General features: G+C 36.4%; 1 protein-coding gene across 2 annotated transcripts in view; it reads left to right on the plus strand.

Annotated features, from left to right (window-relative positions):
* Positions 1-13,023, plus strand: part of HCRTR2 (hypocretin receptor 2) — a 36,642-nt gene that overhangs the window by 10,666 nt on the left and 12,953 nt on the right. Inside the window, exons 1-3 of one of the 2 annotated variants that reach the window (XM_058836592.1) lie at positions 301-502; positions 5,198-5,376; positions 6,824-7,067. In XM_058836592.1, coding sequence (XP_058692575.1) covers positions 5,227-5,376; positions 6,824-7,067 — 394 coding nt within the window. In that variant the 5' untranslated portion in view covers positions 301-502; positions 5,198-5,226. Of the gene's footprint in view, positions 1-300; positions 503-5,197; positions 5,377-6,823; positions 7,068-13,023 lie in introns of those variants that run through there. The other variant, XM_058836591.1, reaches the window with a different exon arrangement.

Below are 13,023 nucleotides of genomic sequence, written 5' to 3' on the forward strand. Positions count from 1 at the left end.
GGAATATGAAGTGAAGCTTTCTTGATGGATTTCTAAAAGCAATGCATCTTAAATTTTAACTTTGATTTTAACCTTTTATTTTTTTGTCCTTGTTGGGACTTTCCTGTGAGATTTTTCTGGGGAAAGGAAGATCGTCAGTGTTTGGAGGATGGGTCCAGAAACCAGCTTCGTTATCACAGAACTGTCCTGGTTTATGGAGAGTATCCACAATTTTTTTCCGAAGGCTTTCAGCCTGTTGACTCCAGCTGGTTTCCGAGCCTTCGCTGACACTGTGTGGAAGAGGTGGGAACAGCAAGCGCTTCGCTTAAAGCTCTGCTGAAGTCTGGAAAAAGAAAAGGGAAGTGTCCCCGGTGAGATGAAGGATCTGGGACAGTCTAACAGCCATTGGAAAAACAGCTGCTCCTTGTGAAACCTGACCTGCCTGTTTGCACTTGCAGGAATAGTTATAATTCTGATTGGTTTTGTAAAACAAAAGCAAAAATATGGAAAATACATTGGACAGGTAATTAGGTTCCATTAGAGCACTATCAGTAGGGAAAATCATGCGCAGCAGAAGCAGGTTTCAGAACTGTTTTTTTAAATTTCTCTCCCCTTTTTTTTTCCATTATTGTAATCCTCTTTTCTTCAGTGTCTGTGTTAACACCACTTTCCCCACTCACTTTCTCAGTCCCATTTATAGCTAGGAACATCAAAGGCTGCATAAAAGCTTTGCACATAATGTTAAATTGAGGTTTTATTCAATTATTTTTACTGTTTCACAGATATTTTTAATGGAGGTATAAAGAGCTTAGTTTGGGCCTCTCTTCTGTGCTCTAGCTAAACAGGTATCCTGTTAATACTGTGGTATCTCCCAAGCTTTTTAGGAAGGCTGCTGCTGGTCTCATCTCCTATTTTATGATTTTGAAGTACTTTTTGGTAAAATACACTCCCAACTGAGAATCTTTACTACCTTTCTTATCCTTTCTTCTCATCTTCAAGGTAAGTGGAAATTCACAGCTCTCTGCTATTTCTTTTTGGGTAGGCAGATGGCATTTCCACTCCATGGAACTTTCTTTCCCTAGCATGTTACTAGAGTGTTTCTATGTTAGCTGAGTGCCTCTCTGTAAAACTGCCTGAGATGAAAATGTATAATTAAAGGAGTGCAAGTGGAGAGTATTTGAATTCTTTTGATGTGACACTTAACTAGCTGCACAATATTCAGTGGCATAGTCAAACTATTTTTCACGCCTTAAAATAGCAAGTTTTGAGCACAGGCTAGAAAATCTTTCTTGATGAGCTCCTAGAACACTATCAATGAAGCTGTTGTCCAAGACTACTGAGTAACCTTGGACTGTAGTAAACTCAAAAAGAGTGAGGCTGGAAGAAATGTATTGAACTAACTTTATGTCATTTAGGACTTATTTATAGCTTTTTATCATTCTGTCCTATTTCAAATAACTTGTAGCAGATCCTCACAGCTTTTAGCCTTGCATTGAAAGAAAACATTACCAGTGCTTGTGGCGGGCTGAAAACAGTACTGCAAACAGCAGAGGGCAGTGAGGGCAGAGAAAGCTGACTTGGTTTTAAAATACTTCCTCTTCAGACTTCTTTTCACTTTTGTTTTTTTTTTTTTAATGCATTAGTGGAATGAATTTCTGAGATACTTAATTATTATGGAAGTATGTAAATATTTACGTACACTTAAAGCTGATTAAGGTGCTCTTGTGGTATGTGCTGTAAAAAGAATGGGAAATGTTTTATGCTGAGAAGAGAAGGGGTCAAAAGGGGAAATACACAAGCATAAGCAGAGAAATAAAAAGCAATAAATTATCTTGCATTTCTATGCTTGCAAACTATTAGGCTTTTTCACCTTCTGGGTGCCTACTCCCATGGGTTAGAATTCAGTGAAATTCAGGGGTAGTTTCTGTACCTTGGCTTTCCTCAACACTTCTACACCCTGAGTAGAAAGGGACATAGTCTTTTTATGTTACTCTGAGGAAGAGGGAATTCTGAAGTTCATCTAAATTCCATCTGTGTTAAGCCGGTGTGATCTGGAAGGTTTAGTACACGGCAGGGAATTAGCAGTCCAAGTTTCTCATTCTGTGTCTGATTTACTTGTACGCCCTTTAACAACTTCTGCTCTGCACTTCACTTTCTTTGTGTCAGAGATGAAAATGGTAGTAATTCTTAGATCTCTGGGGTATCACAAGGTTTCATTTGCTCATACTGATAGATAGCTTTGAACTCAACATGCAGAATGCGTTGAGTTGATTTCTGATACAGCTGGCTGCCAGTGAGATTGACCTCCTATTTGTCAATTTAATGGATTTGTTTTATCAGAAATAATGCTTATGTTCAGGTCTTTTTCACATGGACCAGCAGAGAAGTGGGAATAGGCCTAGTCAAAGACCAAGCATATCTGCTTAAACCTTGTGCCTTTAGGCACTGACATCCATGGCCGTAAATGACGTGCTTGTCTGAATTGGGTAGAACACAGTTGAAACCATAATATGAGGAAAAAGTAGCCAAACTGAACTTTTAAACAACCTTTTATTTAATTTTTGCCTGTTGATAAAAGGAATATGAAGTACAGAAGAACATTGCCACTTGATATCAACTTTTGCCCAAGTAAAAGACCGGACCATACTTTCAATATGAATTGCATTTAAGGCAAAGAACCAGCCATAAGTAAATGTCCAGATCGTCAGATTTTTAGAGTTAAGTATTAAAATTATCAAAACTGAAATTATTTTTTTCCCTAGCATTGCATTTCCAACTGCAAACAACATTCCAGAGGGGCAGCAATGTATTATTTTTCTGTTAGGTGCTGCCTCTGCACTATCAGACTGTAACTGTGGTAACCCTATGTACAAGTGACAGTTATAAAGCTCTAATTATTTATGTTGTAATAATCATCCAATGCTATAGAAATAATTACTTTGGTAGGTACCTCAAATCTTCCAATTAGAAAGAAAATAAAATCAATGTAATGCTTCCTTTAAGCCTTTAATTTATAAGCCTTACCTTTTAGATATCTGGGGCCAAAACTAAGAAAACTGGAAATTCTGTATTCAGGAAGAAAACAATAGAATAAATGTATACTGTATTCTCTTCAAAACCAATGCAAGAACATTGAAGATCTTTGTAGAGAGGTTTTCATTTACATTTGTGAGAGCATGATATGTATATAGCAAAAATTAAGTTTATATGAGCTACAGAATACAGAGCTATCTCTGCAACACATTAAAATATATGAAAAACATATGTTGCATTACAACAGAGGTTTTAGATGAACCTTGGAAGCCTGCATCTTAAGAAGATAGTTAATAAAATCACCTGGTCTTAGAGAAACCGAAGGCCACCTAGCCTCTCCCTTTCTCTGTGTCCTAGTCTAAGTGTCTAAACGTAACCCCCGTGAAGAACCAATCTCAGCTCCTGCCACTGCACTGATAAGATCTTGAAAGAGTATTCTGCCAGTTTTGGTCACTGCACTCTGACCAGAAAGGTTTGTCTCAGTCTGAAGGTGTCCAGAGAGCAGCAATAAGGATGGTTGCAGAAGTTCTAGAAAAGACAGAGTAAAAGATAAAGAGCTCTGAAGTTCTGAGGAAATATGTAACAAAAATCCTTACATATGTGAAGCATTGCTGCAGGAAAATAACTCTTCCTCATTCCTGCCTATGTGCAGAAAAAAAAAAGTTATATAAATAGCAGCAAAATAAAAGTAGATTAGACATAAGAATTTTTTAATTTTTTGTTTTTAGGTGGGGAAGATAATTAAACAATGTAAAACATTTAAGAGACGTGTGATATCTTCAAATATAACAGATTTTCAAATTTAAATTTACCAACAGTTGCTTAGTTGTAGTCTTGCTGTAGTTCTGTTGCTCTAAGGACATAAGATTTGTGAAGTAATATATTTTATTAGATCAACTGATACAGCTGGAAGACAGACAGAAGCTTTCAGGCACATCATCCTTCTTAGGATCTAAAGAAGCATCTGATCTCAAGAGCTTATGTGCCTTAAGGACTGTGTACTTTTTTCCAGCTGTTTTAGCTCATTTAATGGCTATAAGAGAGCAGCTTAACTCTGGCAGATTCCATTTTAGGTTTGGGCAACCTCTTGAGGACCTTTTAAGCTCAAATTTTTAACATTCTCTAATCTGTTTAATATATCTAAATTAAGCATTGTGCTATATCCTGGCAGATTAGGAGACTTTGAATCTTCATCTGGATGTGCGTGATGGATGAATAATTGTTTGCAGGGAAGACCCTTTGATGTACAATGAATTGTATCCTTGTCTTACAAGAAGTATTGTGGTGTTTCTGGAAAATTTTGTGCATCAGTTTTTAAAGATCTTTGGGTGCATGGATTTAAAAATCTAAATAATTAAAAAACTTTTGATTGCTCCAGTCACCCAGGGTTTGACTTCCAAAATGATTGTAAAAATTACTTTTCTGCTACTTTCTCAGACTTAATTATGGCATTTTTAATTTAGCAGCTTATGAATTCAATGTAATGATTTTAAAGATCGATTTACCTCATTTCTAAAAGTCTTTCAGTTTGAAAAAGAGCAACATAAAATATACAAAACAAGCTTTAAAGGCACATCTTATAAGGTGCCTGCTACATGCTGCTTTTGATCACTATCAAAAATGTAACATTTAATACAGCAAAAATTACTTTTATTAAATTAAAATCACAGTTACCCAGAAAATTGTTACAGATTCTCTGCAGATGCAATAAATATGTTAAATCCAGCAAAATATTTTATAAAATTATATTTGTACAGTTTAAAAGATTCTGTGTCGTAGCAATTTGATTGAAGCATCATGCTATCATAAGAAAAGAGAAAAACTTTTACAGGTATGGATGTATATTGCTGTAGAATAGAGCCAATGGCTTGAAAGAGAAATGAAGAAAGTTGTATGGATAGTTAGTGAAGATTAACAAAGAAGTAAGATGCTTTATATATTGGATTATTTCCCACATTGCAGTCTGTGGAAAGCTATTCTTTGTGTATGAATAATCTCTCTACATGTACTCTCTTGTTTCCACTCTAAAAGAAAACACATGGTTCTTGCACTGAACTGCATATTCAGATATTCTGTGTTAAACAAAGGACACAAACATTTCCTTAATTCCATGAAGTCAAATGTTTTCTTCTTAAAGCATTCCCTAAGTCACTTCCATCTCACTAACTTGTCTTTCCAAATTCAGTTTGCCTTGCAGTGTGGAAGAATCATCACATGCGGACCGTTACCAACTATTTCATAGTGAATCTTTCTCTGGCTGACATTCTGGTCACAATTACTTGTCTTCCAGCAACTTTAGTTGTGGACATCACAGAAACGTGGTTCTTTGGGCAGACCCTCTGTAAAGTGATTCCCTACTTACAGGTATTATTTTTCTGTTTGTGTACACGTTACCCATGTTATGAAAACCAGAAATGACAATAGCATTTCCCTAATACTTCTAATCCAATGAGTGTCTATACCTGATACTGAGTAGGTATCTCAGAGTACATGCTGAGGCCTAAAACACTGTGGAATTTTGTGGAATGTGATTATGCATAATAAAGAATGGTTTTGATCAATCTGATTGTCAGACTTTGGCAATACATTTTTGGGGACATTTTTCTGATGCTCTTTACTTTTTGTGATCTTTTTTAATGATTCAGAAAGGATGTAAAGCAATAGAAAAATCTGTAAATAGAAATAAAGTAATTAATATTTTCTCTGTGTGGTTCTGAACAGCTACACAAGTGTCCAGGACAGAGAATCCAACTTCTGAAGGCAGTATGGGCTTTTTTTGTGTTTACTGGTTTTGTGTCAAAGTATCCAGGTTCACTGGGAGTTGATCATATTGGCTGCCTTAAGCAATAATTGCTTCTACTCATTTACTTAACTAGTTTTGAAAACATGTGCATCAAAATGATTGACAAATACCTTCTCTAAGAATAGGTGTATGGATGAACTGACTGGGCAAACTCGAAAGACAAGTGCTTGGCTTCGTAGTCATTAAAATTCAGAAGAATTAAGCAGTACTCAGAGTGTATGCAGATCACCAGCTCTGTGCCTGCAGCACAGTTTATATTTGCAGAAGATACATCTGTGGCCAAAGAGCCATATTGTCAAAGGCAATTTTCTCCAGCAGCTATGAGCTCTACTTGATACAATCAAAATCACAACTTTGTTTTTCAAAACCTCCTTTCTAGTGAAAGAAAATCTGAAAGAAAATCTGAAGAGTAAGTGATCATCTAGCATACAAATTGAAAGAATAAAACTGAAGTGATAGGTTATTTCCTTTAGTGAATAAAAGGTAAAATGTCTTAATCTGCCTTAAGCTGATTGTTGTCAAGGACTTTTTCATGAGATCCTGAGTTTCACTGTTCTTGTAAAATAAAAAGCAAAATACTGGCTCTAGTATGCTAATATAACATAGAAACCAACTAATTTTTCTATAAAGAAAAAAAGATTAAATTCACAGTCTAATGTTTTAAAAGCTTTTTTTTTCAGATAAAGTTTTATAAATTTCCAGTTGATTAAATTTTCTTTTTCACAATTTGATTTTGCAATACCTATTCAGTTTAGTTAGCATCTCGATGTGTGAGTTGTCCTGTGGATTCTAGTAGGAGTTCAGCAGCTGAGGATATCTGTTGTAATTCTGTAAGAAATGATTTTAAAAGGAGTCTTTTTTCTGGGAGTCTATTTAACAATTGTAGATAAAGAACTAACTATGTTGAAAAGACAATTTTAAAAACTCTGGGGGAAAAATGCAAATTATTTTTGAAACTCTGGGAAAAAACCCTACATTTGTATTTACAGAATATTCCTTTTTCTTTAGACAGTTTCTGTCTCTGTGTCTGTCCTAACTCTCAGCTGCATTGCTTTGGATCGATGGTATGCAATTTGTCACCCTTTGATGTTTAAAAGCACAGCCAAGCGAGCAAGGAACAGCATTATAATTATCTGGATTGTGTCCTGCATCATAATGATTCCTCAGGCTATTGTTATGGAGTGCAGCAGTGTGTTCCCAGGATTAGCCAATAAAACCACCTTGTTCACAGTGTGTGATGAGCGCTGGGGAGGTGAGTCTGTCATTGACCATACGAGCTGAGTTTGTACCACAATAAAATAATCAAAATATCAGGAGATGTTAATATGAAGTCAAGTTGTATAAACATAACACAAAATGTTCTTGATTATATAAGCTTTCCCAGAACTATCATTTTTCAAATTCTCTGAAATTTCTGTGAATTTCTTTTGTGTTGTTGAGGCTTAAAGTACATTTTAAATGAAATTTAAATGAATGAGGCTGACAAGTGTCATGACCATGTTAATGCTTCCCAGAATTCAGAAATGTTCCCACCCTTCAATGTTTATGCTTATATAGTTCTGTAACTGATGGACATTGCAGGTTTACAAAGACTTCACTATTTAGCTTCAAGAAGTAACTATGCAAGAACAGATTTTTCTGTTTACCAGGTATTTTGCTAATTGCTGGCATTTGACTAGTGCTTATAGGTATCTCCTGGGAGTTCAATACAAATTACAAATAAATGTCATTGCAGAATTTACAGTGGTGTCATCAATATAGGGTAGTGAGTTAAACAAAAATTTGAAATTTGTAGTGGACAAAATCATTGAAATAACTTTGGGGAAGAAATCTGTTACAAATTATTTTATACAATAAGTGTAATCCTGCCCTTCCAGATTAACTTTGAATCCAACATGTTTTGCGTGTGAATGAAGCTATAAGGATTGCCAGGGAGTAACTTCTTCTATTTTGTCTTCGTTCACAGCAAGTGGTGTGAGCCACCCACCCGAATGGTTAGGGCTCGACTCTGGTGGGCCTTGGCAGACCTCCAACGCTAACAGAGTGCATGAGTTACATGCTGTGACTCTGACACTGGATATAATGGCCATCAGTAATACCATTATTCACACACAGGAAAATAAAGCCAAGTTTGCTAAAACATGTAACTAAAAGGTGCCTGTTTAAAAGCCTTCAGTCTGCAGAATAAGATATTCTCCCAGATCTGTCTCTGTAGAAGAAGATTCCAGTCCTGTGAACAATTATGATAAAATACAACTGGATCACCTGTACTTAATTATCATGATAAATTATCATAAACAGCCTGAACTGCTGAGGGCTCTTCATGTGCTGTTCTGGAAGTTCCTTCCCTGCTAACGGCTTTCACGGAGCCACCAGAGGATTAATGAGAAGACACTGGGAATCGCATTCCCTGCTCTTTATCTCCTTCATCCCACTTAGTCCTCTGGGACAAGGCAAGGGAGTAGATGTGGCCACTAGCTCACTGGTGCTCATTGCTGACAAAGGTGTGCTCTGAGTTTGTAGTTGAGAGGAAGCCTCTGTTAAGCTGTATTGTACTTAGTGTTTCATTGGAGAGGACACATCTGCTCTTCTAGTGTTCTTTCTTCATCTGTGAAAAATTTTGTATCCCCTTCTGCTGCAGGATACTGCAGTAGTTATGTGACTATCTTCTTTCACAACGTTCATTTCAAGTACAATTTTTGTCCACTCATTTTGGTGCAGAACCAATTATTCACGCCTTCATCACTTCAGGGTTAACTCTGCAGCAAAGATTCTTTTCATCTCAGCCTAGGAAATAATGTGGTTAATTAATTAGGAAGTCAAGAGAGCATTTCATCAGGGAGTGTAATCTCAGAATTTCCAGCTCTGTATTGGCCACTTTTTAATTCCCAGTAGGAAAGTGTTGCTTTTGAACTACAGAGTCTGTGGTAGGCTTAGAACTTAGAGTGCCTCTTGTTCAATTGTGCTGAAGTAGTTGCAGCCTGAGGTGAAGCACCCACTATACAAAAAATGAACAAGAAAGAACCAACCCAAACTCCTCTGTGCTTGCAAGACTCTACTCCTATGGAGTGTATTTGTCTGAATTTAAATCTACTGGTCTTCAGGTTATGATGTGAGTCTTCACTTGGATGTTTAGAGAGATAAAAGGGATTGTAATAAAGGCAGATACTTGTGTATAGAATAAATTTCTTTGTGTCTGACTTCAGAAAGGGTGTGCAAACACTCCAATTTTTCTTTTAATTGTTATTTATATTGAGTATGAAAATAATAATTTTATATTAACAAGTTTTCTGAAATGGGAAGCTTTTCACTCCAAGGAAAGATAACAACCCTATTTTTATCTTGCTGCCTTTTTAATGAATAAGTCTTATAATGGCAATGCACCATCATTGCTACTTATTCTGCTGGTGCATTTTGGATATCCTTAAAAAAATCTCCATGTTCTAATAATAGCTAATCAGAGTAACTTGAAAGAAGAATCTTTATATGCATTAAATTACAAACAGATTTCTCAAAATTTCTTAGTAAAACTAGAATTAACCATATTTTATCAATGAGGATTATATATATATATATATATATACACACACAACCCTTTCAGACTATAGAGTGTCATTAAAAAATAATTCCCATTCCTATTCTAATTTCTAATTTCCCATTAGAAAGTGTCTAAGGACTCTGAGTTAGGTCAAAGCATAGAATATGTGTTTTTTCTACAGAAAAATAGTGTTTGAAATCACAAAGGCCCCCAAAAAGAAGAAAAAAAGAAAAGGGTAACAAGGCAGTGGTTTGAAAAGAACAGTGAACCTTAAAGCTGAAAGAAGAAATAAAAAGCTAACAATTTAAAAGAAAATAGTTACATTTTTGTTGGCTTTTTTTTTGCCTTTTTTGACTATGCAAATATAGAGGGTCAAACAAAGAGCTAACTAAGAGGATGCTGAAGGAGAGGGAAATTCATGCTACTACAAATAACCTTTCTTTGCAAAGAGAAAGTAGAGATGTAGATGTTGCACACACTCAAGAGACCCTGAGAAAGTCCTACAGGAGAACCAATTTAGAGAAAGGGGTTGTATTTGGGTGTTTGTTGCTTTGTTTAGAACTGCATACAATTAATGCTGTCTAAAATTACAATACATCTGATAAAATCTTTGCAGAGAATCATGTACACCACATGTTCCAAGGATGTTAAACTGTGAATGTTAAAGACTGCCAGTGACTGCAAATGGAGCAATAGTTCAGTCTAAAGCAGGGCTCAATTTCCTTATAATTGCTTCTGGCATTCCTGAATGTAAAATGCATTGCCAGTTCTAGGCTGAGGGTTTTTCATCTTGAGTACTGTCTAATAACAATATTTTATTTGGGAGTGCAGAAGGATCCAACATGTGACCTATGCGGGCTCACTTAAGGAGCCAGAGTTGGCCACAGTTCTATAATAGTCTGTAATTGCTGTGCTGAATTTGATGATAAAGTGCCAAAATAAAAGAAATGTGTATTAAAATGAGTTCACCATGTGTCCAAGTCAGCTAAGTACATTGTCTTAGAGCTGTTCAAGAAGAGAGTGTTAGCCAAAGTGCATTAGCCAAGCCCTTTGCAAATGATAAAAAGAATATGGAGATAATCCTTTTCCAAAACTGCATGGTTGAATGGAAACAAAGGAAAGACTTTGTGTTCCATTTCCTCTTAGACTACTCATACAATAGTACAAAAAGCACATTGTCTTAATTCTGGAAAACAAATAGCTGGAAATTGCAGTACTACAAGAAGCTTTATACATCCTGTTTATCAAAATGCTCAGAATTTAATGAAAAATTTGTGGAATATTTTAATGCAGGAGGAAGTCAGAATATTTCTAATACTAAAATTATGCTGGGTGTTATTGTAAGTTGATAACTCAAGCACAATATATTAGGTTTCAAAATGTAATTTTAGTATTAGCTAACCATAAGTACTCTGATGTAGGGACTTAGTTTGGAAGCAGTGCATTATATGGTTGATTTTTTTGTGCTATGGGCACCCACTTCCTAACATCCCTAATTATTAAGCTTCATTTTAAAAATATACACTTTTATTTACATTGCTTCTCTATGTTGATAACTCCAAAACCTCATAGGTATCTTCCTGAGATTAGGGAACCTGGGAACTCTACTGATGTTCAACAAACTTGATAGTCCTGCTTTTCCTTATTCTTAAAGAAGCTGTCAGGAATACCAATTTTTTTTTAAGCACTATGGCTAAATGGACTATTTCATTTGCTAGACATATCAAAATGTTTTGAGTCTGTTTATTTCAGTTTGATTACATATGTATATATATACATATATGTATATATATATTTACACAAATATAGCAAAATTTTGGCAAAAATCCAGTTTCAATCTACCAATTTCAGACTGGGAATGGAAGACCATGTGGAGAAGAAAGCTTTAGAAAATTTTAAAATGTGTTTAATAACCCCTGTAGTAGACAGATGAAAGCTTGTTCTAACATACTGATTCTTTATCAGGTGGGGTAATTATAGTGTATGAATGAAGCTGAGTAGGAATGCTGATCTGAACCCAGTCCAACCCCTATGACCACCTGTTTGCTTTATGTTTTATTCTCTCTTTTCAAGAGAATAGTAGCCAGAGACATGAGAGTCATTATTTTATTCTTAAAGAGATGGTTACTCCAGCTAAGAGCAATCACCCACTGTCCTGAAGTCCATTATGTGACTGTGGAAGGCAAGGACACTTTTCTCCTCTTCTGCTGGGCTGTAAGAGTTTCAGCTGTCCCAGTCAGGCAGGACCACAGACTGATTGATGTTTGCATTTAAGGAGCCTGGAACTCACTTGATAAATGAATAATATCCTTGGCCAGCCCTCCTCCTTCTTGCTGGTGTGATTGTCAAACAGCTTTAAAGCTTTTCTTTGGCTTGAGAAGCTAAACAGAGTCATGCTTCTTAGGGAAAAGTTCTGCAAAGGGCTTTGCCCTGGGTGGAGGAGGGACAGGTTTCCTTTGATGTTTAGCAGCTGGCACTTTCCAGGTGGCTAAACTTCAAAGGCAAGTGTTAGGATCTTCCTCCAACCTGGTCCTCAGTTCTTTGTAGATAGCTAGGCTCATTTAATGTTTTACTTTACTTGGAATGCTAAATTGGAAGTCATAAACTCCAGATGGCCTTTTAAATATGTACCATGCTTCTACCTGAAAGGGGCCCGGCTGCCGGCAGAGCATTGATGGGGCAGGTGGCACCTCCTCCTGAGCAGAAAGAATGTACTTTCAATTCTGACCTCCTGTGATCCCAGCCAGTCACGTTACTCCAGTTTCTCCTTAAACTCCCCACCTGCGAAGCATGCATATCAGTATTTCCCTGGCTAGCAGGACTGCTGTGGGGCTGCATTTTCTGGAATGCAAAAGCAAGTTTGGGATTATTAATCAACATATAATCTCAGCTTAATGCCAATTATAAAAAAACTGCCCCAAATGGTCTGGCTCCCCAAGGGATATTGACAAGAGTTGGTAAACTGCAGCTGCTAGTTAAGAGTTGGTAAACTGGTTTGCTACAGGATCTTAGAGCAAGTAAGATGTCAAATACTACTCATCTGAATTTTTTTTGGACCCTGATCCATCAAAACTATCAAATGTCCCTGGCAGCATCTCTATTACCTTTGCTGGGAAAGAAGATAGGCTGGATTTTTCTGTAGCAGGTTTCCATCTCCTTGATACTGAAGGTTTTCTGACTGGCCACTTCCAGGTGGCACTTTCAGGTCCAATGACAAGTGAGAGATTACTTGAGTCTGCATTTAAGAGTGAGCCTGGAATTTACATGATGGTATTCTCCTCCCTGCTGTGAGAGTTATGGAGCATGTCTTTGTATAGCTTTGTCTGAACAAGCTCTGAGATTCTCCTGGCATGCTTTTCTTTGATAGGGTCCACAGTTACAGTCACTTTAACAAGCAGAAAATAATTTTGATGCACCAAAGGTTTGATCTCATGCAACTCTTTATTTTTAATTTTTTTAAAGTTTTTTTTATTAAAACAACAATCAATACAGAATCTCACTTGCAGATCTTATGATCCTGAAACATTTGGAAATTCTGGAAATTAACATAAACTTTCCTTCTTTATTCTATCCAAGATTCAATGATTAGGATTGCCTTGCAGTTTAACTCCTCATGAGGTGCAGTTTCTCTCCTGCTATGTGTTGTTATGCTCCAAAATGTTCATTCCAT

This window comes from Poecile atricapillus, chromosome 3, assembly GCF_030490865.1.
Source record: "Poecile atricapillus isolate bPoeAtr1 chromosome 3, bPoeAtr1.hap1, whole genome shotgun sequence".
Lineage (NCBI taxonomy): Eukaryota > Metazoa > Chordata > Aves > Passeriformes > Paridae > Poecile > Poecile atricapillus.